At 43.9% G+C, this 21242-nt stretch overlaps 1 protein-coding gene across 19 annotated transcripts in view; it reads left to right on the top strand.

The window, feature by feature from the left end:
* Window positions 1-21242, top strand: part of NFIA (nuclear factor I A) — a 349358-nt gene that overhangs the window by 317551 nt on the left and 10565 nt on the right. For 17 of the 19 annotated variants that reach the window (XM_071810112.1, XM_071810107.1, XM_071810115.1 and 14 more), the window contains one exon: window positions 2145-2236. The exons of the other annotated variants lie outside the window; for them this stretch is intronic. In XM_071810112.1, the coding sequence (XP_071666213.1) occupies window positions 2145-2236 (92 nt within the window). The remainder of the gene's footprint in view (window positions 1-2144; window positions 2237-21242) is intronic. 19 annotated transcript variants of the gene reach the window in all.

Here is a 21242-nt window from a genome sequence, read left to right as displayed (position 1 = left end):
GAACTGTAAACAAGATCTTGAGTTCCTTCCCTTCTGAGTGGAACTTACCTGCTCCAAGGGATTAAATGGCCTCTCCACTCATTCTGTTTCCTTAAAAGTAGACCAGAAGAACCAAACAACAGATGTTTGATTTTTGAGCTTCAAGTTAATTTTCCCCTGCAGGAGAAATTTTTATTCTTGCATAACATAGGGTTCAGTAGTTACTTTAAAAAAAAAATAAAATCACTATGAAACAGTACACTAGCAACAAAGATACATCCTTGCAAATTTGTGGCTTCTTTGAATTATTAACCAAATTAAGATGGCTTCTCTGAATTATTAAGCAAATTAAGATGGTAAAAAAGCAAGGAAGACATCTCACCAAATCTACTCAGTTCATTTCTTCCTTGATTTGCAGGTATGAATAACAACCAGTGTACCTGTTCATGCTCTAATATGCAACCTGCACTGCAGTTTGCAAAACCAACTCGGAAAGATGGAATTAGTGCACTTAACAATTCCTTTAAAACTTTGGGGAGGAAAGGTGTTGCTTGCATGATATTTGCAAGAACTAGCAAAACATTACCTTTTTTGGAGGGAAAAGCTCTACCGCACACCTTCATTCTTAGAAGTCAGGAGTGCCTTATTGCCCCTCAGATCGGTAAGAAATGAAGATCCGCAGTTCCTGGGTGGTTTCAAGGGAATGCTTTTTGAGAAAGTGAAGCTGTCTCGTACAATTGCAAGAAATAGGAGGCATCATGAGACATTGGTGAGACTCAGGCTTGTAGACTAGGGAGCTCCTGGCCAAAGGGTTTTGCGGGATGCAGAACACACGCATGGGTGCAAGGGACCCTTGTGGGCTGTTAAATACAGAGAGTCCCTGAGCTGAAAATAATCAGAGGGTGGGAAAGAATATGAGAAAGTAAATATGTGACCTGTTTTGACTCTTCCCTGCGCATCTGCTTATGGCCCTCATAAGAGAGAGGACGGTGGATTAGGTGGAGCATTGTTTTGATTCAGTACAGTCTTAAAACAAAGGCTCCTCCCGTGTCATGGCTCTTCACCCAATATTTTGCCTTCAGAAAGCCAACAGGCTTCCATCTACACAGACAACTCAGTGTCTTCTCTGACTCTAAACTCGCCTTATTTTTCTGTAATGTTGAGGCCTGAACATTATATTTAGCCTGACTGGAATTTGGCAAGTAACTTTCCTTTTAACATTGTTTTTTTGTCTCCTTGTTGAGTAGTTAGATTGTCTGGGGATTTTATGCAGCAGAATGCATTCCCATAAATATATTTAAAATAGACAGAATTAAGGCATCTATTTAGGTTATTTGAATTTAGATCTGAACATGCAAAAAACTGAACAAGGGAGAAGATTGCGTGGGGGATTTTCAAAAGAGAGGAAAACTAAAACTGCATTGAAAGCTTTTGGATGTGGAAGTACGTGGCATTGTGGACAGTTGCAGTGAAGAATATAATGCAACAATAAAATCATTAAAGTACTTCAAGTTTGGAAGTAATCTGGGTTCTTGGCTTGTATTGCGTTTAATAGCTTTACATTTATGGGAGCCATTCCAGTTTTTAAAGGCAGCTTCAGCCTTCAGACTGATTGCACTTACCACCCCAGCGAAACCGCAACCCATTAATTTTTTACCGAAAGGATCTTCCTAGTTTGTCAGCCACATCAAGTGAACATTTTAGAGAGTGCAGACCACAGCAGTATGAAAACCAAAACTTTTTTATCGAGAGAGAATGCTAGATTAGCATGAAATAAGGGTCTGATTCCGTTAATAAGCTCTTTAGTAAATTCACAGCTCCATTAAAACCAGAGATATAAGATATTTGAGTGAAAACAGGCAACACCAGGACCTACAGCAGTTTCCTGTGCTGGCCCAGCATGGAAAGGCTGATGGTGTTTCTCCTTGGGGATGGGGACCAGCTCAGGTTCCCCCAGCACCCTCATCCCCGTCCCTCCTTGTTGATATCCCCATCACACAGGCCAAACCTTCCCAGCGTCTAAAACCAAACTCTCGCTCTCTAAAACGTTTGCACATTTCTGTGTTAAACATCTGCTTAGGTGGCTCTGAGACAGTGTGTTTTGGTGTTGTTCGTGTGCAATCTTAGTGCTGCTTCCTCAACGCATGTGTCCCTTCCCTTCACAGCCTACTCGACACCCAGCACCTCCCCCGCAAATCGATTCGTCAGTGTTGGACCACGGGATCCAAGCTTTGTAAATATTCCTCAACAGACTCAGGTGGGCCGCTTTCGACTTCTCTGTATGCCTGCAGCCTCTTCTTCTTCAGTGTCCTCTAACGTGTCCCCGCGGAGCCAGCTGCATTGCCGCTGTCACCTCACCCACATGGTCTCAGTAACTACAGTGAAATGTCACTTGCAGTTTGTTTGTCTGTTGTTGGTTTGTTGGTTTGTTTGTTTTTTTGGTTTTGGGGTTTGTTGTTGTTGTTTTTTTTTTCTGGGCTTACCTAGTAATAACGCTGCTTTTGTAACTGGAAAGATCTCTCTTGCTTTCTAAGATATTGGCTTCTAGTGCAGAGGGGTTTTTTTCCTTTAGGACTGAGTTTTCTCACTGCATGTGCAAAAGGAGCTCAGAGAGACCCCCTCAGGTAACCCTGCACCTTAGTCCCCCATCAGACACAACGGGAGACTGCTCCAATGACTTCCATGTAAGAAAAATTCGAATTCCTGGTTGGCCATTTGCGTGGTGGGGTCTGAGCAAGGTGGAGATTTTGTAATTGCGAGCACATCTGTTTCCTTACACAAAGAGAAAAAAGTCCAGTTGAGGCAGGCCTATAAAGTTGGGTTAACTGGCTTCGTAGTCCTGCTATGGTCAAATCAGAAGCTCAAGTAAACATTTGTGTTTCTCTAGGAGAACGACGAGGTTTAAATGTGCTTTTTTCCAAGCTGTATCAAATTCCCAGGGTCGATTAAGAAAATAGTTGTTGGCAGTTTTGTTAGCAGCTAATTTGAGCCAGATGTTGAAAAAATTAAGTCTGTGCTTAATATCATGTTATCATGGGGGAGAAGGTATAAAATAGTGAGCAGAACTAGTGCTTTAGGACAACTGTAGTTTATAGTTTTCAGTGATTGCTTGACTATGTTAAAATTCTTTTAAAGGTCAACAGCAAGAAATATTTGTAATTTTGTTTCGAGCTGGTTGTGATGACTAAAAAGTAATAATTCAAATAACTAGCAAACTGGGGAGTGCTACTCTTAGCTCTTGTGAGTTCGTTCAAATCATTTATGTATGCATCTGAATAACTAGTGCACAGTTTAATGGCTGTCACATGCCACAGTCCAGTATATGCACAAAGACAGAGTCTTTGTTGCGATGGCTTCAGCACCTACACTGTCAGTGAAACACAAGTCACTCATTACCAAAGATTTTCAGTTGGCGGGGCTGCAACCAGCTACCTGTGAACACAATGCGTTTTCTTGCTATCTATTCTTTGTGTATAGTTTGTTTGGGGCTTTAGTTTATAGTTCTGTGGACAGCACAGGTGAAGCCACATTGAATCTCAAGCCTTCTCTGCATTAAATAGGGTCACAGAAAGTACACCAGCAGTGCAGAGTGGGGTTTTAACCCATCAGGTTCTGGTTTTCTCTCATGCCCGAACAAAGCACAGCGCACTCCCCACTTTTCAGGCCTCTTCCTTTATTCAGTTAATGTATGGGACAAGTTTTCCTGTGCCTTCACATTTAAATAATATTTCTCCAGTCATTTCGGAAACAACTGGAATACACAGAAATACAGTGAAATCGGAAAACAGGAATGTTAAGGCATACTGTTAAAGTCCTTAAGCATTTGGCCTTTTCCTTCGTAGCTCAGGAAACCTGAAACCCTTTGGAGAATGCTACTTACCTTTTCCAGAAGACTTGAAAAACTGCTAGTTGGTGAATTGATTATGTAGTAAGCCACAACAGTATTAAGTCTCCAAAATATTTCAGACTTCTTTGCATCCTGCAGCCTAGGTTTCCCAGCTAACTTTGTTGACTGTAAACTTTTATCCTCCTTATTTATGACTTAAATCATTTTAAAGTGCTCTAGCCTTACTTTAAGTGCTTCTGTGTAATGCAGTATAGTGAATAACAATGGTGCACAGTGAAAAACAATACTCAAGCACAGCTTTCAATTAAAGTCAAACATGCTGCAGTGGATAAGGAGACTGACTTCCAGTCTCTCACTCCAGCTGCATCTCCATGCTTCTATACATCATTACACCACCACAACCCACTTGATACTAAATATATAATTTATCAGCAGAACTCACTACTTATTCATGAAACAACTCTGAAGTTGACTGTGTTTTAAATCAGAGAAGTGAGGTAAAAATGCTAACTACAATGATATGGGATCTACTTAGCATTCCTCTAAACAAAGACATGCTTTTGTGCTCTTTTTGCAGGGCATTAGTGTATAGGACGATCACTTACGGTATTTTCAAAATGAAAACATAAAAACACATAGGACTGTGTTATTGGAAGCAGCTGGAGTGGCTGCTTTCCATCAGGATTTTTATAGTACAGTCAGAGTCAGCCTAAGATATGGGTCCTGAGGAGCACTAACTGCCAGGCCACACAGCTCCCTCAGACTACAGGAAGCAGCGAGCAGTCAGAGCTTCTGAAAGTCAGGCTTAAATCTAAGGGTTAAGCAACCCTTCACTGCTGGAACAACCAAATAAAAATCTGGACGCTATCTGAACATCTGCTTTTTTAAAATCACTGTCCAGCTACAAGCTGTAAGAAAACATTATGGTCAGCTTTTTGATGGCTCTGATTTTCTCTTCTGATTGCTGGGTCGTTGGACTACAGGCACTAGTTACACATCTTCGTTATTAGTCTTAAAATGCTGCAAAAGTCAGTCTGTGCACAGGGATGTGACAGCGCCGTTCAGCAGAAGTCACATTTCCCATACATGGGCATTCAGAGGCTTTCACAGAACATTGGAATAAAATCGCAGACAAATGTACAATAGCATGGCTGGGTTTGAGCAAGGATCATTCTGTCCCGGGCTGTTTTTAAATAACCAAAACCAGTACATGCCTTTCTTAATGGGCATTATAAAAATTAGCAGTAGACAATTCCATTAGCATCATGTTCTGATTTATGTCACATTTCTTCAAATATAATCCCTGAAAGGAATTTTATAGCATTTATATAATATTTTATTTAGAAAAAAAGCTGTCTTCTTGTGTCGACAAAGGTTGTGTCAGGACGACAACTCCATGACAGAAGAGACGAGGGAATAAACTGATCTAAGTCAGTAGTTCTGATTCAGTAACAAAACCCCCAAAAGCGCTGTTGGCTTTGTCTGGTTTTAGCGGCTTCAAAACTTTTGAGTGGGTTTGTTTTTTCATACACTGCCTCTGCTTGCCCCATCCATCACTCTGCCAGTCTGGTGGCTCACCGCATAATTGTCCTATCTGGGGGGTTATTTGAATCTAAATTTCTGTTTGAGCTATTAGAAGAAACACTTGACTTGGCATCCTCTGTATATGTTGACAAAAAGGCACAGGTGTTGTAACCTTTGCTTGATAAATCATTTACTTTTGCTACTTGACTCGCAAGCAATATGGGGGCATCAGCTTTTTAACTGCCTTTTCCATATGCAAATCAGAAATACAGTATGCCTGGGGTACACAGTCTTTAGTTTCAAAAGCAAGCTGGTCTAGTTACCTCATGACTAAGTAATGGATACGTCTCTCGTATTGCCAAGGACTCGTAATAAGGAGAGTGGTAGAGGAATGGGAAAGTACCATCACATTAATTAGGGACTAGCCTATCAGTAGCAACAACACTAATAAAGAATAGAGAGTTCTGAGGTTTGAGCTGGGTTTTTTGGTTGCCTTTTTTTCTTTGATTTCCTAACCAGACGATAAAAGTAATTGTGAAACACAGGATATGCGCTCAGAGTACGTGCAACTGGTAACAGTAAATTGGCAGCCTGCTCTTCGTGAGTTTGCGTTGTCACCGGCTGCTCTCAACGGTGTTTGCTGATCTCTAGTGCCCTCGTTTTGCTCTATAGTACAAAATTCCTTTAGGGACTGTAAGTATTCACTGTGCTCCAGCTTCGTTTCACACTAAATGTTGTTTACTAGGCTGAGTCCCGTTTGCCACCTACTTACCCTACATCTTCCTGGAAATTGTACTTGGGATGCTAAAAACAGCTCGGAGCAGCTCGTGCCTGCTCCATCTCATCACTGCTACCTGCCAGCGGCCCCTGAGCCTCACACAGGCAAATTATGAGGATGCAGAGGCAGAAACTGCCTCCCTCTGCAGGAGGAGCAACTGCTTTACCCCTTGTGAGAGACTAAACGGTTTTCTCCTCCACTGAAGAAAGTGTATCGTGCTCCTTCCTGACCAGCTGTTTCAGGAGAAGTCCCTCTCTAATGTAAACATGCTTTCTATCAGATCCATCTCAGTTAGTTGCTAAAACTTAGTTAAGTGCAAAAAAAACCATATTCCCTTACCTTTCTGTAGGAAAAGATACAACTACTTTTCTAGAAGAACAAAAGCCTTTCCTGCTTCTGCCTCTGCAGGATCCCAAAGCTCCAGTCAGATCACAGGTGTGCCAAGGTCTTGTCTTTTCACACTTCCTCTGGTGGGGCCATCCAGCTACACCAGCGCTCTACATAGAGCTCATCCCTTTATAACACAAAACAATTGAAACAAAAAGCCCAGAACTACCTAGCACACCTCAATAAAGTATGAGAACACACACCTTGTGAAACCCATCTGTAAAAGAGTAACGCTGCCCTGTCGTAAGTTAAGGGGAGAAATTACTGAAGTTTAGCAAATGGGACACTGTGTTTATAGTGTAAGGCAATTGCTAACTTTAGATCTGCTCCTGTTCTCTGCCTTTTCTGAATTAGACAGTGGTATCTGTGTAGCTTCTTCTTTTTGGCTTTTATTTATCTCTAAAAAAACACCTTATGCCTCAGGTGCATACACAAACCTAATTGTACAATTGCTTGCTTTTTGAGAGACGAGGGAAAGACTGTTTTACTTCCCCACAATCTTTTTAGAAAGCAAACTGCAACCTGCAATTTTTCACTGGCGGCACTTTAAAAGAGAGGGCATGAGAAGAGCTTTATGCTGTGTCCTGCAGGTTAGCAGATGTGAGCTCTGTGAGACAAGGGAGGGAGGCAAATTCCAGAGCCGATGGTCTTTCTGTGATAACAGCCAGTCGCTGCTGCCCAGACACTTATTTTGGAGGGATGTGACGCAGGTGATGCCCCTCGCTACGGGGCAGGCAGGGAAGCAGCTTGGCAGGGAGCAAGACCCAAAAGCATATAAGATCCATAGATCAAAGTCAACACCTCAAATAGGAAGTTAATGCAGCTCCTCCTGAGCTATCGCTCCTGCAGCTGAAACCGCAGAGCTGTTTTGTGCCCAGGTTCCATTGCCACCCTATGGAAGAAAGAAACCAGTGCACACATTTTTCTTTTGACACATAAAATGTGTGCCTCGTTTCACGGGGGATTTTGCATTCTTGCTTCTCACTGAAGCTCTGCCCTTTGCACCGGCAGAAAGGGAGGCCGAGCCGCCGGCCTTCCGCACAGTTCGTGTCCACGCGCTTTGTCAACGAACACCGCAAGCTGCCTCTGCACCCTTCTCTCTCCCTTCCATCTCCCAGCGCCCAGGAATTGCTCTGCTCCGGCACCTGTCGGCCCTCGGGCAGGAGGGGGAAGGTCAGGATTTCGTGGTATTGCTGCCCCGTGCGAACAGCTGAGCCGCCGCTTCACTTCGCGGAGCAGTTCGTGTTCAGAAAAAAAAAAACAGCGTGAGGGCTGCGTGAGGCTCCGACATGGCAGTGGACGTGCAGAGAACATGAGAGGCTGCAGGAACAAGATCAGGCCTTTTATTTTGGGGGTTCTGAGCAGAACTATTTATAAGCCAGGTCAGCGCTACTTGTTGCTTAGGTGACTGTTCCTCCCCAGGATAAGAATACTGCTCCTCAAGGCTGAATGCACTGCTTGTGTTTGAGTGTGGATGAAGATGAAGAACAGTAATTTGGAGGCATTTGTTCAAATCAGTTCAGCCCCCTGAGAATGACGTATTCCATAAAGTAACCTCCCTAGGCCAGCGTGCATGGCTTTGGAAGAAACTTAAGTTGCAGAGCACTTCTAAGCACAGACTTGACTGCCCCTTTCCTTCTCTTGGCCTGTACCAGCAAATGTACTGTCAGGTTCATTTAAATGCAGGAATAACATCTCTCCTGGGTAAAGGACAGAAATCTGCAAAGACTAGATAGAAAACCACCATTTTGGGGTGTAGGACAGCTACTTTCTAGAGCTGCTGAAGTACGAGGGGGCACTCTCGTTCCAAACCCAGCAAGGGATCTGTGGACTTTCCCATATCAGCAATGGGAAGTGAGAGCAGAGTTACACGGTGCCCAAAGTGCTATCTGAATTTTAGATTGCTCCTGAGTCTATGTGGGTGAGCCTATCCTACCCTCGTGGATCGCTTTCCTACTAGAGATTTGCAATACATGTAAGAAATGAGAGATCTGAAACAGTGATGAGAAGCAGAACCATTATAATGAACAGTTGAGTGTGTGATAAAAGAATACTGTATGTGTAATCACTTAATTTATACTAATTGCCTGGGCTGAAGGGTGCTGGTGGGCTCTTGTGGGCTTGAGCCCTGTTACGACCACTGAAAGCTTTGATTCCTGAGTAAAAAGTGTTTTGCTGCAGAACCAGTGGCACCAAGCTACCGATTGTGACCTGAATGTTGGTGCTGCCTTTCATCTTCCAGCCAGGAAGCAGCTTCACTGGCCTGATCTTGAGGGTGACCTGGAGATCACTCTGAAAACATCGTCTAAGTCCAGAGAGAAAGTGCGTAGAAAATGCAGTGTCAGTCTCTATCAGCAGCAATCAGACCCTGGGAAGTTGAAAGATTTTGGCTCCTGTCTTTGCTTTCTATTCGACCATATTAAACTCGCTTTTTTCTTTCATTGAAATTAGTCAAGGAAACGTTGGCTGAATCATTCACTGAGCTAAAATTGAGATGGTTCCACCATGATGGGAGCAAAGAGCCCCCGTGCAGCCTGAGTGTGAACGTGCTGCTCTGATCACAGTCACTAATGACACTCCAGATGTGCTCTATAGAGAGAAGATACAAAGGTGACCAGAAATCAGAGTCACTCCCCAACTCCCATCCCCTTCACTGTTCAGCTCGCTGCACAAAGCCCGTTTAATTGAGCTTTCACGCAGGGGGGTGGTATGAAATTCCGCTCTCTCAGATCAGTTCCTTAAAAGCGGAGAACAGTATACCTCCAGAAGAAAGCCCATATTGCACTATAAAGGTAAAGACTCATAGAAAACTTCCTGCTACATTCATGTGGCCTTATCTTCAAAGCGGGTTGGAGCCAAATCAGTCCAGAAACGCCTGGGTTAGTCCTCAGCATGGGGGAGCCTTTTTCCTCTGCTTTTTCTCCTCCCAGGCTCCGGTGAGCAGTTCAGACTCTTTTTTGGAAACTAACACTAAGCATCCTATTTCCCATAGATACAGCATACAATTATTTACAAGGGACATAGATTAATTTCCCAAACTAAGCAATTAAACTCACTGCATTTTTTGCCCCCTCCTTACAATAAACAGGAAGCCTGTGTGTAAGGCACCCTTTCTGTGGGTTTTATGGCCATTACTTCTGTTCCACAGTAGGGGAGAAGAGAGAGAAGAAGTAAGTGTGGGCCTGGTGGGAAGAGTTGGCAAATGCAGAAATATGATGAATGAGCTGGAGAGATTTAATTTCTTACTAAATTCTCTACAAGCTGTGTAACCTTTCTTTAGCTAAACAATTACTCTAAAAGGCAATGATTTTCTGCGTTTTCATTGAAAAGTCTTCATAATAACAATGGCCTATGTTCTCCTTCTTGAAGAACTTCTGCCAAAAAAACAGTTTTCTTTTTTCCATTCAGCAGGAAACTTTCTTTTATTTTTATTTTTTCAATCTCATGTTCCCCGCTAACATGGATTTACAAGGCCTACCACTTACTGCATGGGGCTGGGAAGAAGCTTGCCCTCAGGCCAAACCGTTCTGGTCCGTCTCCTTTGGAGGGGTTTTTGCGTCTTCCTCCCAAGAGGAGTGCAGTTGCTGTCAGAGACATAATACCAGAACCAAGTGACCATTTAATCTGACAAAACATGACAGTTCCTGTGTTCACAGGTACAGAGGACACAGATGGGGTCTCCCAGATTTGTTTTTCAATGGACAAGCAGCAACTTTTTCTGCTGTTGTAATGGGTGCAGTCGAGAAGGGAGAGCAGGTACTGACTTTGGCGTGGTGGGGGAGAGTCATCAGCTCTTGAAATTCATTGGCCATGCTGCAGACATGATTAATTTTTACAGTGAGGGTGGTGAGAGCCTGGCCCAGGTTGCCCAGAGAGGTGGTGGATGCCCCATCCCTGGAGACATCCCAGGCCAGGCTGGACGGGGCTCTGAGCAACCTGAGCTGGTGAAGATGTCCCTGCTCATGGCAGGGGTGGCACTGGGGGAGCTGGGAAGGTCCCTTCAACACAAACCATCCTGTGATTCTATGGAATCAGAACGAGTGCAGATCCTCTCTGAACGACAGGGTCCTGTGACCAACTGGAGTATTGTGAGGACCTTGGAGATGCAGCACTGTCAGAGTCCTGCTGCAGAGACGCACATTTGTTAGATGCACGCATGCATACGAACATACACACAAATCAAACAAATAAGTATAAGGCAAGATTATAGTTATGTGCCTCTTACTGCTTTTACTTGACTTGGCCGATTTCCCGGCCACCCTATGCCCGCCCCCGGCCTCCATCACAGATAATGCTGTATTGGATTAGTCTGCCTCGCTGCGGCATCAGGTCCGAGATCGATTTATTGACTCTGTCAGAGTGGCTAGTACAGTAATTGTTACAAGAGCAGAATAGAAAGCAAGAATGTGTCCACATAAAATATAAAAATGACGTTTTGTTCGTTCTTTCCTCTTTTGCCCTATAGATCTTTATGTGTTTGCACAGTGGAGAGCACTTTACTTAAGTTAATCAGCTCCTTCTACATTATTAATTGCGACAGTTAGGGTGCTACATGGCGGCAAACGTATTATTGAAAACATTGATCTCGCTCTCACGGCCTGGACCCGAGTAGGTTTTGTATTCCTTCCCTCCTTTTGCAAGTGCTTTAGGGTGCTATCACATCGCATTTCCCTGACTGACAATACGCCATCGATGCCATTGATTTCAGAGAGGGGCAGAGAGACGTACATGAGAAAGAAAGGATCGTGCAGAGGTTCAGCGTGTTCTGTAGGCTTGGAAAGGGGTTGTTGGAACTTGGTAATCACAATAATTACATGCCTGACCTGATTTCTCTATTTTGTAAAGAGTAATAATTGAAGAGCTGAAGTTGCCTAAGTGTTAAAGATTTGCAGAGATGGCGTGATGAGACCTTTTAAAGTGCGTGCAGAATGTATATGCTTAGGAAAAAAAAAAAAGGACAGACTGACTTTTTACAAGGGTTTTGGAAGTGCCTTTGAAAGACATTTCGTGAAAGTTCAGCTTTCGCAGCTGATACCTATACGAGCTCCATAAATTCCACACAGTCTGACAAACTCCAGTCCGTGTCACATGTGACCTGGATGGAAAAGGTCAGCAGCTGAATTTATGGCTTTTGCATTTACTGGAACATTAAGATTTTTTGCCAACTGCCATATATACTTTTTAGCAGTTCTGCGATCAAAGGATTAGGGCCACAATCTACAATGAAGGTCAAAAATGAAAGGCCACGATCCCTACATCCCTCCCAATGGATGGGCATTAAGCTACCTCTGTGCTAAAAATCACCTCTGCTTTATGGCCTTGACACAGAGGTCAAGGAATAAATAAGCTCCAGAGGTGAACACCTTGCAAAATAGACTGTCTTGCTCTGAAATTAATACTAAATTCCTTAAGAAGGGGCCAAGAGATGAGAAGCCATTTCTTAATAGAGGACTCTCCAGTTTGCAGCAGATTTCATGTACCTCCCCAATCACGGGACTATCTCGGAGAAATATAAATAGCGTACAGGGGAAAGATTTGAGCTTCAAAAGAAAAGCATCAAAACGATTGTAATTTTGTTAAAACCTGTTTATATTTTAAATTTAACAAGGGTTGTCTGTTCCTAGTAAGGATTACTAACAGTGTGCCAAATGGTAGCTTTCAAACTTTACCTGGTTTCAGTTCAGAACACCAAAAGGCATCTTGGTTTAGGCGTTTGTTTTTATAGTACATTCTGCTTGAACAGAGGTAGAACTGGAGAAGTATAAGCCAAGCCCAGGATATTTTTAAAAAGAAAAACAACCCCTAATATTAAAGAATCAAGAGGCTAAACGTGAACGTGTCTTGTGGACTTAACTAGTTAACTAGCCTTTAGTTACTTTGGTTATTAATATTCAATTTGAAAACAGTACTGACACTATAATCATAATATTTTCAGGCATATTCACTTGCATGACCCAACTCTTGCATCATCTATACAAGTACTAGTTATTACACAGCAAGAGATGCAGCTAAATGTATTTCAGAAGACAATGAAATGTAATTTTAATTATGAGATATGAGTAACAAAAATCATTACCAATAAAATGCAGCCACCCTTTGAGGCTAAGCACAGTAATTTCTGCATTGCTTGGAGCAGCCTTATACAACTTTAGATATCCTCTTGCGCTTTTACTAAAACGACATCTTTTTTAGTATGACAACAGAAGAGGCATCTTTTTTTAAAAAAATAGGGGGAGATAAAGCTAGATATGAAATTTGCAGGTGGGTTTGGGTTTTTTCATCTTTACATATGCTAAACAATCAGATTTGAGATTTTGCAGGAACATTTTTACACATAATGTTCCTTGTTTGGCTCTTCTCTTTTTTTGTGGAGCACTTTCTTCTGGTTATTTGAGTTACAGATCATGTCTGTGAATCTCTGGTATTGGACCCGACTGTACATTCACTGAAGTCAATGAGAGTAGGAGATGGAAGATTTGTTATTGGCAGGAGTTTGTTTTATAAATATAATAATATTTTTGTTGAATTTTGCTTGTATTTTGCTCGTAGCTATGCACAGGAGAATAATCCTAGACTTTTTCAAATAAAGGTTAAAATTCAAGTTTTCGTTATGGCGAGGACTTGTAGTGCAGTCATCATGTATGTCTAGAGTTCTTGTTTTGTGGCTGCAAGTATTATCTCTCAGTGACTCCAAAGAAATCTTCCTTGATGTAGAGATGGGTTTAGTTTGGGGGTTTTCCCAATTTGCTGGTCTTGTAGGTTAAATCTGGAAGTATACGCCAGGTTACGTTCCCTCTGGTTCATTCCCAGCAAGGAATGTTGTATTCCTAACAGCAGTAACAAGGGCAGAATTTGTCCCAATAATTGTAACTGCTTCGTCAGTCCTGTTGGTATTGCGTGAGTCCAAACAGGGTTTAGATTCTTCTCCTGGAGTCTTTTTAGGAATATGAGGAGTAAAAGTAGTAACATGTAGGGAAAAAGACGAGGAGGGAGCTGTAATTCTCCATACAATAGAGCAGCTTACTCACTGAGTACAAAAAGCCACTTCTGTGCAGTCTGTTTTCAGGGAAAAGCCTCACATTCAGTGACTCAAAAAAGCGAAGAGGCACCTTTTGATTTTAAGTTCAAGGTTTACATTAGTAATTTTGTCTATTTTCTCTGTTAGTATTAATTAAATTGAGATAGTTTAATTAGTATTACTAAATTTGATCATTAGTATTAATGCATTCTGCCTGCCATACTGCACAAATATGATGAAGCAGAAATAACTAAACTGTTTAATTTTGTCTCGTTTAATGACTTTACACTCCACCAGGACTTCATTGGCATCTCACAATATGTGTGAAAATTGCTCCGCGCTAGGCCAAGACCCAACTCCCTTTAGCCAACCATGTCTAATTCGTCCCTTCTCATCCAAAGGCAGATCATGTGCTTCCAAGGCTTTTCCCATTTCTCCACCAGAGAGCTGGATACCTGCAATGGCTGGGGTGGCCCTTCCTAGCCCCAGTCACCCAGCTCCTGTGTCATCCCCATCCTGATGGCCCTGACAGAGCTGGACGGGACTCATCGGCCACCATGTCCCATGGCCCTGTAACGGGTGAAGTCATGGAGTAACGCTACTGTAGAATCATAGAATAGTTTGGGTTGGAAGAGACCTTTAAAGGTCATGAGCGGAGACATCTTCAACTAGTCCCGTCATCAATCCCCCTGGTCGCACACCCCAAGATGCTCAGCCTTCCACTTTTCTTAGAGGAGTTTGCTCAGGTTGGCAAGTTACAACAGCATCAGGAAAAAGGCAGACATCAGAAGTTCCTGCGTTCAGGAGGGGTTTTTTGGTCAGCTCAATGCCCTCTTGGCTTTCTTTTTATAAGGGGAGTTTTGGGAAGGGGGGATCACTGCTGGATTGATTCATTATTCCTCCAGCTCACCATCTACTTTAAGTTTAAGTCAATGTGGCAAGAACACAGGAGTTGCCTCTTTGCCCTTATTCCTGTTAATTTGGACACTGGATTTGAACTCCTTGCCCAGTATACCTGGGGCTTACCAAAACCCCAATTCCTCTTCCCTTTCTGCAGTCTCTAAACCCCAGCCTTCCCCTGCTAACTTCTGAAAATGTGTTGTTGTGTCAGCCTCCTCATCCCAGAGTCCCCATGCTGTCTCTCTGACCTGGCATCCATCCCACCAGCCCCACCATCCCCTGCCCCACAGCCCAATTCCTTGCCTGCGCCTCCTGACCCTCCACCGACCCTTTTTCCCCTATTTTTTGCCCAGTTTTTGTGGGGCTGTGCACTATGTCTTTGCTCTCATGGGGCTGCTCATTTATCTGCTTCACCCGCAGACACCCCATGTGGGCAGAGGCCAGGAGCTGGGGGCTTTGGGAGGGATTTCAGAGGGAGCCATCGCTCTCCCCTCCAGCTCAAGTTATTGTCTGCCCCCCTTGCTTTCGTCTTACACTGTGTACTCTAAAGCACTCTCAGGGCAGTCAAGAAAAGTGTCTGAAAACTACCTATTCTACCACAAATTCTGCAGAGCGAAGAGCCTATGCGGCAAGTTGCAGCAGATCAGCCCATCCCGCCAGGACCCCTCAGCCCCTCATGTAGCCCCGCTCGCTCCATTGCTCCCACCAGCACGGGACTGGGAAGGAGAGTCCCGGGGGCAAACCCCTGAGTGTGTGTCTGTGTGTCTGTGTGTCCGTGTGTGCGCTCAGCCTGTCTCTCTGCAGACGGAGCTTGGGAGGCCCAGGCTGGGGGTTGATTTTCTTTGGATGACTTTCCTCGATTGTCTAAAGCAATAAAAGTAAAGAAAGTTTGGGGGAAACAGTGGTTGCAGGGAGATTATTTTTGCAGTCCTGGTGCAGGCAAAACTCCTGAGGCTTCAGGGGAGTTTTTGCTTGCCCGAGGACTGCAGGAACTGGCTTAAATTGAATAAAACTGTAAGTACAGTATAGGGGACCGGGTAACAAGGAGTTCTGCAAAAGCAACAAAACCAGAGAGCACAATGAAGAATAGAGCGGGTTACGCGGCGGTGAAAGTATGTACTGGTTGTTATAACACCGTGCCTCTAGAATAAATTATGTCCCTTTAAAAAGTAATACTTTAACTGTGGAGCTATATAGAGACAATTAAGACGATATTGTTCTCCTCATTTCCCTCCTCCCCCCCCCTTCCTCCCTCTCTCTGCAGTAGCTCTGTGGAAACTTTTAATGCTGCAGCTTGAAACTTGGGCCTCTGGGTCTAAAATGCCTGAGAAAGCACTGCGGGCTCTAACTGTAAAACATTCCTTCGGCGGGCCCTGGAAACAGGGCGCGCTGGCGCAGGCGAAGTTCAGAGGGATCACATGTAAATGAGGGCTGGCTGCAGACTCCCGAGGAGCGTTTTATTTCGCTTAAACCTGAACTTGAACTTGGAAGCGCGCTGCCGGAGCCCGGGACAGGCAGACGGCGGCTGCGAGGGGCTGGGAGCCGGGGCTGCCACAGGCCCTGCACACCCACTGTTGAGGCTGGGAGGTCCCCGTGCACCCACCATTGGAGCTGGGGGGTCCCCATGCACCCACCGTCGGGCTTGCAGGGTCCCTGTGCACCCACTGTCAAGGCTGGGGGGTCCCTGTGCACACACCGTCGGGGTTGAGGGGTCCCCATGCACCCACCGTCAGGGCTGGGGGGTCACTGTGCACCCACTGTCAGGTCTGGGGGGTCCCTGTGCACCCACCGGCCTCATGCCATGTCCAGGGGCACAGGGATGAGGTGGCTGCTGTACTTTCAGGATGAGGCTCACAGGCAGTTCCCGAATATCTGGCTTTTTTCCTTAGCACAATGCTGGAAAGCCCCTTCTCAGCGGCGTGTTTGCCATCCCAGCTTCCACGGGAGCTCCCAGAGCGACGTTATACGTGGATCCAAGTCCCGGTGCACACTTTATTTTGTAAAAGGAAAGAAATAAGTGAGATTTAACATCAGAAATGTTAAAGTGTTGCAAATTTAGCTGTGCTTCCAGCAGAGGAAAATACAGGGCTGTCTAAGAAGCGAGGCATAAAGTGCAAAATTTAAAAACCCCTTCGCAGCATATTTACTTTTAAATCACAATAGTAAATGTAAACCACGAGGCGGGCTTTAAAGTCATCTTTTTTGCTTCTTTGAAAAAATGCATACTGCTGTTTTCCCTTTCTCTTGCAAAAATCCATTTAGGTACCAGTGGATGCTGGTGACCGTCCCCAGGTGTGAGGGCAGAGGTGGCTGCATGGGGCACCTTCCCCCTCCCACAGCTGGACTTGGCTACTGGGTCATATTTTGGTCATTTCTGATTACACCCGAGCAATTTTGGCTACGTTCATAGCAAAACTTTGAAAGGATGAATGGGCAAAAAAAAAAAAAAATAGTCTTTTTGGCAGTAACTCAGGAAATATCTACAAAGATGTCCTTTCTGGAGCGAGATATTATTTCAGGGTTTGTGTTAGGATCATTTTTATTCTGTGACAGCACATAAAGGGAGCGGGACAGAGCAATGAGGTCTGGCATAGCTAAAATCCCGTCTGTGTGTGTGAGGTTATATAGTTTATCAATGCAGAAACCACCACGGGCTTTGAAAAGTAAACAGCTGGCTCGGGTCTGCGCGCTGCGCCTCCGAGTTGTCTGCAGGATTTAAATGGCCAGCCTGCGATTTTTGGAGCGGGGCAAATATATATCGTTTTCCTTTTAAACATGTCAAAAGGTTTTTGCAGCCATTTGTTTTCTTAGTTCCTTTATTTGTTACAGTTTCCCTTTCTGTTTCATTTGGGTTTATTTTGCTTTTACAAACGCCTTCACTGCCACCGGCAAGTCTGAAAAAAACCAAGTTTCTATCCGAGTCAGAAAACCTTATGGCAATGACAAATATCAGAGAAAGCCATCGTCTCTCTCAAAGATTTCATCTCACCGTCCACTTAATCCGCTTGCTGTACCTCAGATCTCAAGTAACTTTCATACTGTGGGCTCACTTTAATGGATAGAATCTATTTTTCATGAAAAAAGCAGGAAATAAGCTGTCTTTCGTACAAAGATTTACAAAATGTAATCATTGTTGAAATATTCTCTTTGAACTGCCTTGTCCGCAGGGGTGTCTGGCTCCCAATACCCCCGTTTCTTTAGAACACCCTTACAAGTTCTTCTGGTAGATCAGGTACACTGGTGGTTCTGGTCTTTGATGTCTTGAATGAATGAAAGAAAAGCATAATAAAAGAGAGCTGTTGATCAAGCATAAAATACTCTTTAAGCTGACAGAATGGCAGAGTTAACACATTCTAAGCTGCTTTTAGGTTTTTCCTTTTTTCCTCACATTTTCCTGTGCTTTGTGTACAGTGGGGGTTTTTATTTTTTGAAAAGTCTCTGATCTATGTAGTATGCCGTCCTCTAACAAAAACCAAAATGGGATTGTTTCTCTCTCTTTCTCCCTTTCTTTTTCCTCTCTCTCTTTCACTCCGCTATCTTTTTTGGTTTTTTAAACCAACAATGGTTACAGTTTAGCACGATTGCAGTTAGCTTGCAGCGCACTGGGCAAAGTTTAGAAGTTATTTTGCAGTTTTCAAAGTTAATTTATTAACCAATAAATGAACTTCTTTGCTTAACTACTTGGAAAACTGCAGGAAAACTGTAACTCGCAAAATGTTCTGAAGCAAAAGGAAGACCCTCTGTCTAAAAGCAGACTTGTAAACTGAAAGACGGACACAAAAATGACCTCATTGTGAGAGAACTCGCTTTTAGAGTCAGAGAAAAGGGAAAGTTTTCTTCCTGTAGATCTAATTTAGATCTTAAGTTCCCATACATTATTTATACATCATATTCAAAGTGCCAGCCTACTCTGCTGGCTGGATTACATTTCAAACATTTGCCATTGATAAGTCTTGGCTGTATTATATTCGGGCTAAATGCGAATATGTCATAGCGCAGTCAATCTTTAATCCGCTGAGCTCCAGGTTGGGCGGCGGGGGGTCCGGCGCTCCGAGCATTGCTTGAGACTTGAGAAACATCTGGGGCCAGCTGGGACACTTTGCTGGAACATTCAGATGTCTGGAACAACAGCAGGAGTTACTGTACGAGTGTGTTTTCATAGGCTGGGGAGGGTTTGGGGTGACTTAGTTTAAAGACACGAGCTGTTCCCAACTTGAGGTTTGAACCCAAGCAGAAATCTTGCCTGAAGTGAGTTTGTTGGTCCCAGGAGAGAAGTGGTTTGGACTACTATACGTTTTTAATAGTCAGCAGGCAGAAGTCCGTATTACAAAATTATTGCATGTAATTTAATGCAGTTTGCCACAACTGGCATGCTCGCAAAAGCTATTGGATGCAGAGCTACTGTACACATCGCCTAGAGACGAGTGTCCCTCTCGGGACGGGTTTTATCTTCCTCGAGACAGTATAAATATGCTCGTCGTGGGGCGGGCGACTCTCTTGGGTGTGGATGTTGGACAACCAGAAGATTCACTCACTGTTTTATGTCCCTTTGGGGATGACCAACATGCTACTTGCATCCCTTTTGGTATTTCATTTTGGAAAATATAATTACTAAATAATTAATCCCAGCTCTAAGAAAATAACTTCCGTAGGCACAAAGGTGACCTTGTCTTTAATATTCACCTTTTGGTTTACGCAGTAGGATCAAAATTTCACGCCTGGAGAAGCTCTGGAGAAACTGATAGAAAAGTGGGACCAATTCAGACGTGGGGTAAAGTAAAAGCAGTTGCTTTATCTGCAGGAGCCCTCCAGAAATTGAATTGCTGCTGCCTTCACTCACCCTTTTGAAACGGCATCAAAGCCCCAATTTTGGCCCTTTGCATTTAAATAACCTGCCGTAGGGAAGAGCCTTCCCGGGACCTCTGACAAGATGATGTCTAAAGGCCCAGTTTGCTGCCTAGATGTTTACATTCTCCTTTTATCTTTGCAACCAGAAGGACTCGTTACCCCGATTCACCTTCCCCAGGTTAACATTTTTGATCGCCTTGAAGTTCTTGAGATGTATGAAATGTCATCCCCGAACAAAACAGCCCAACTGGTGGGCCCCGATGAATCCTCGCAGGTGCCCGACGGCCGTGGCTCGGGTTCAGCTCGGCTGCTCAAACAGCCACTTTCCCAGCGAGCAATAAAGCTGCAAGTTCTTTTTTTTTGATTATTTAGGCTCTTATCAAAGGTGGATTTTCCCTCCGGGCCCGTGCAGTGAAAACTTCCTGCAAGCGCAGCCGTGCCCGGGGCAGCAACGGCCCCAGCGCCGCCTTTGAAGTCACGATGGCACCGACCCGTCCTGCCGCCGGGCAGCCAGATTGGGCTGAAACCTGAAGAGAACGGCTAGAACAGAGCAGGTCTTTGCCCAGAGAGGATGAGGTGAAGCAAAAGCTCCTACGTGTGGAGTTTGTCAGAGTTTCAAATGTGCGAATGTCCTTAAATAACCTACATCGCCCGGAGAAATGAGCCAACTGTCACACCCAGTTCTGGATTCCACATTAACAACCTCCTTCCGCAGCGTTAAACTTTGCCCTTGAGGACTTTTGTTTAACTTTTTAATTTGAAAAACAGATAGGGCCGCTTTACAACCCTCACTTTTTGTGCGAACTGAAAGGTCTCATTGTTAGGACGGGAGATGTGCAGGTAGAAGTAAATTTAACTAGTTTGCATTTGATTGCCTTTCTGGTTTGAAACACGTGAGCGGTGCTCATGGTTCAGCTTGGGAGCCGGGGGTGAAACGTGTCCCACAGGAAGGCTGGTTCAAGAACATTTTAATAAACAAATGGGCCCGTTTCTGGGCTCCTGACACAGGCAGAAGCTGCTACCGAAATCAGCGAGGCACTTTCAGCTTTTCTCCTTTTAAATATCCCGAATCACAGAACGTTTCTGCGCTGTTCTTCCCATACAAAGGGGCCAATTGTACATAGTTGCCTGAGGATTTTTGCGTGTCTCTGCTATCTCCAGAAGAGCATAGGAAACAAATAGACTTGCGCTATCAAAGAAACTTAATTGCCATTTCAGACTTCCTGTTTAGGATTCAGTCAAGTAGATATTGTTTATGGTTCATAAAACCTTACTACTGTGAGGATTCTCAGATACTGGCAGCACAGAGTTTCAACTTTCATGGTGCTGTAAATTAGGAAAAAAAAAAAAAAAGTGATAATACTCCTCCGAGAACAGTAAAATAGAGCTCTGCAATGGTTAAATGGAATTTTATAAGCACATTCGGTGTGGAACTGTTTTGCATTACATGAGTTGAATACCTTAGAGATGACACACATCTGCAGACACTTTATTAAATCCTTAGTCAGCACTTTTCAACCTGATGAGATTACTTCTCCATTTGACTGGAGAAAGGGAAACGAAGATCTCGTGCTGGACTGCAGAATTCCTTCTGATGTTTCACCTTGAGCGCTGGGGAAGGACAGCGAGGTGCTCGGCAGGACGATACAGACCCGTAGTGGCACCGACAGCTGTGTGACAGTCATTTTACCGAGCAGGACCTTGAGCTCCGGTGGATTCATTTAGCTCTGAACTCCCTGGGAGAATAGTAGCGCAGAGTAAATAGAGGGGAAATAAAATACCGGCTCTTTTATGAAAATGCACAGTGATAATATCATCCTAGCCGTATTGTGATTGTGCACATGATTTAAATGGAGATTTTAAATTAAGAAAGGCAATACGCCGTTCTCTGTCTGGGTGCAGTCGGGTAAGTTACAGAACACGAAGGGATAAAATGGATCAGGTGGTTACAGCGCCCTGAA

The sequence above is a fragment of the Patagioenas fasciata genome, chromosome 6 (genome assembly GCF_037038585.1).
Source record: "Patagioenas fasciata isolate bPatFas1 chromosome 6, bPatFas1.hap1, whole genome shotgun sequence".
NCBI classification, from domain to species: domain Eukaryota; kingdom Metazoa; phylum Chordata; class Aves; order Columbiformes; family Columbidae; genus Patagioenas; species Patagioenas fasciata.
This window is presented reverse-complemented; position numbering and strand designations above follow the sequence as displayed.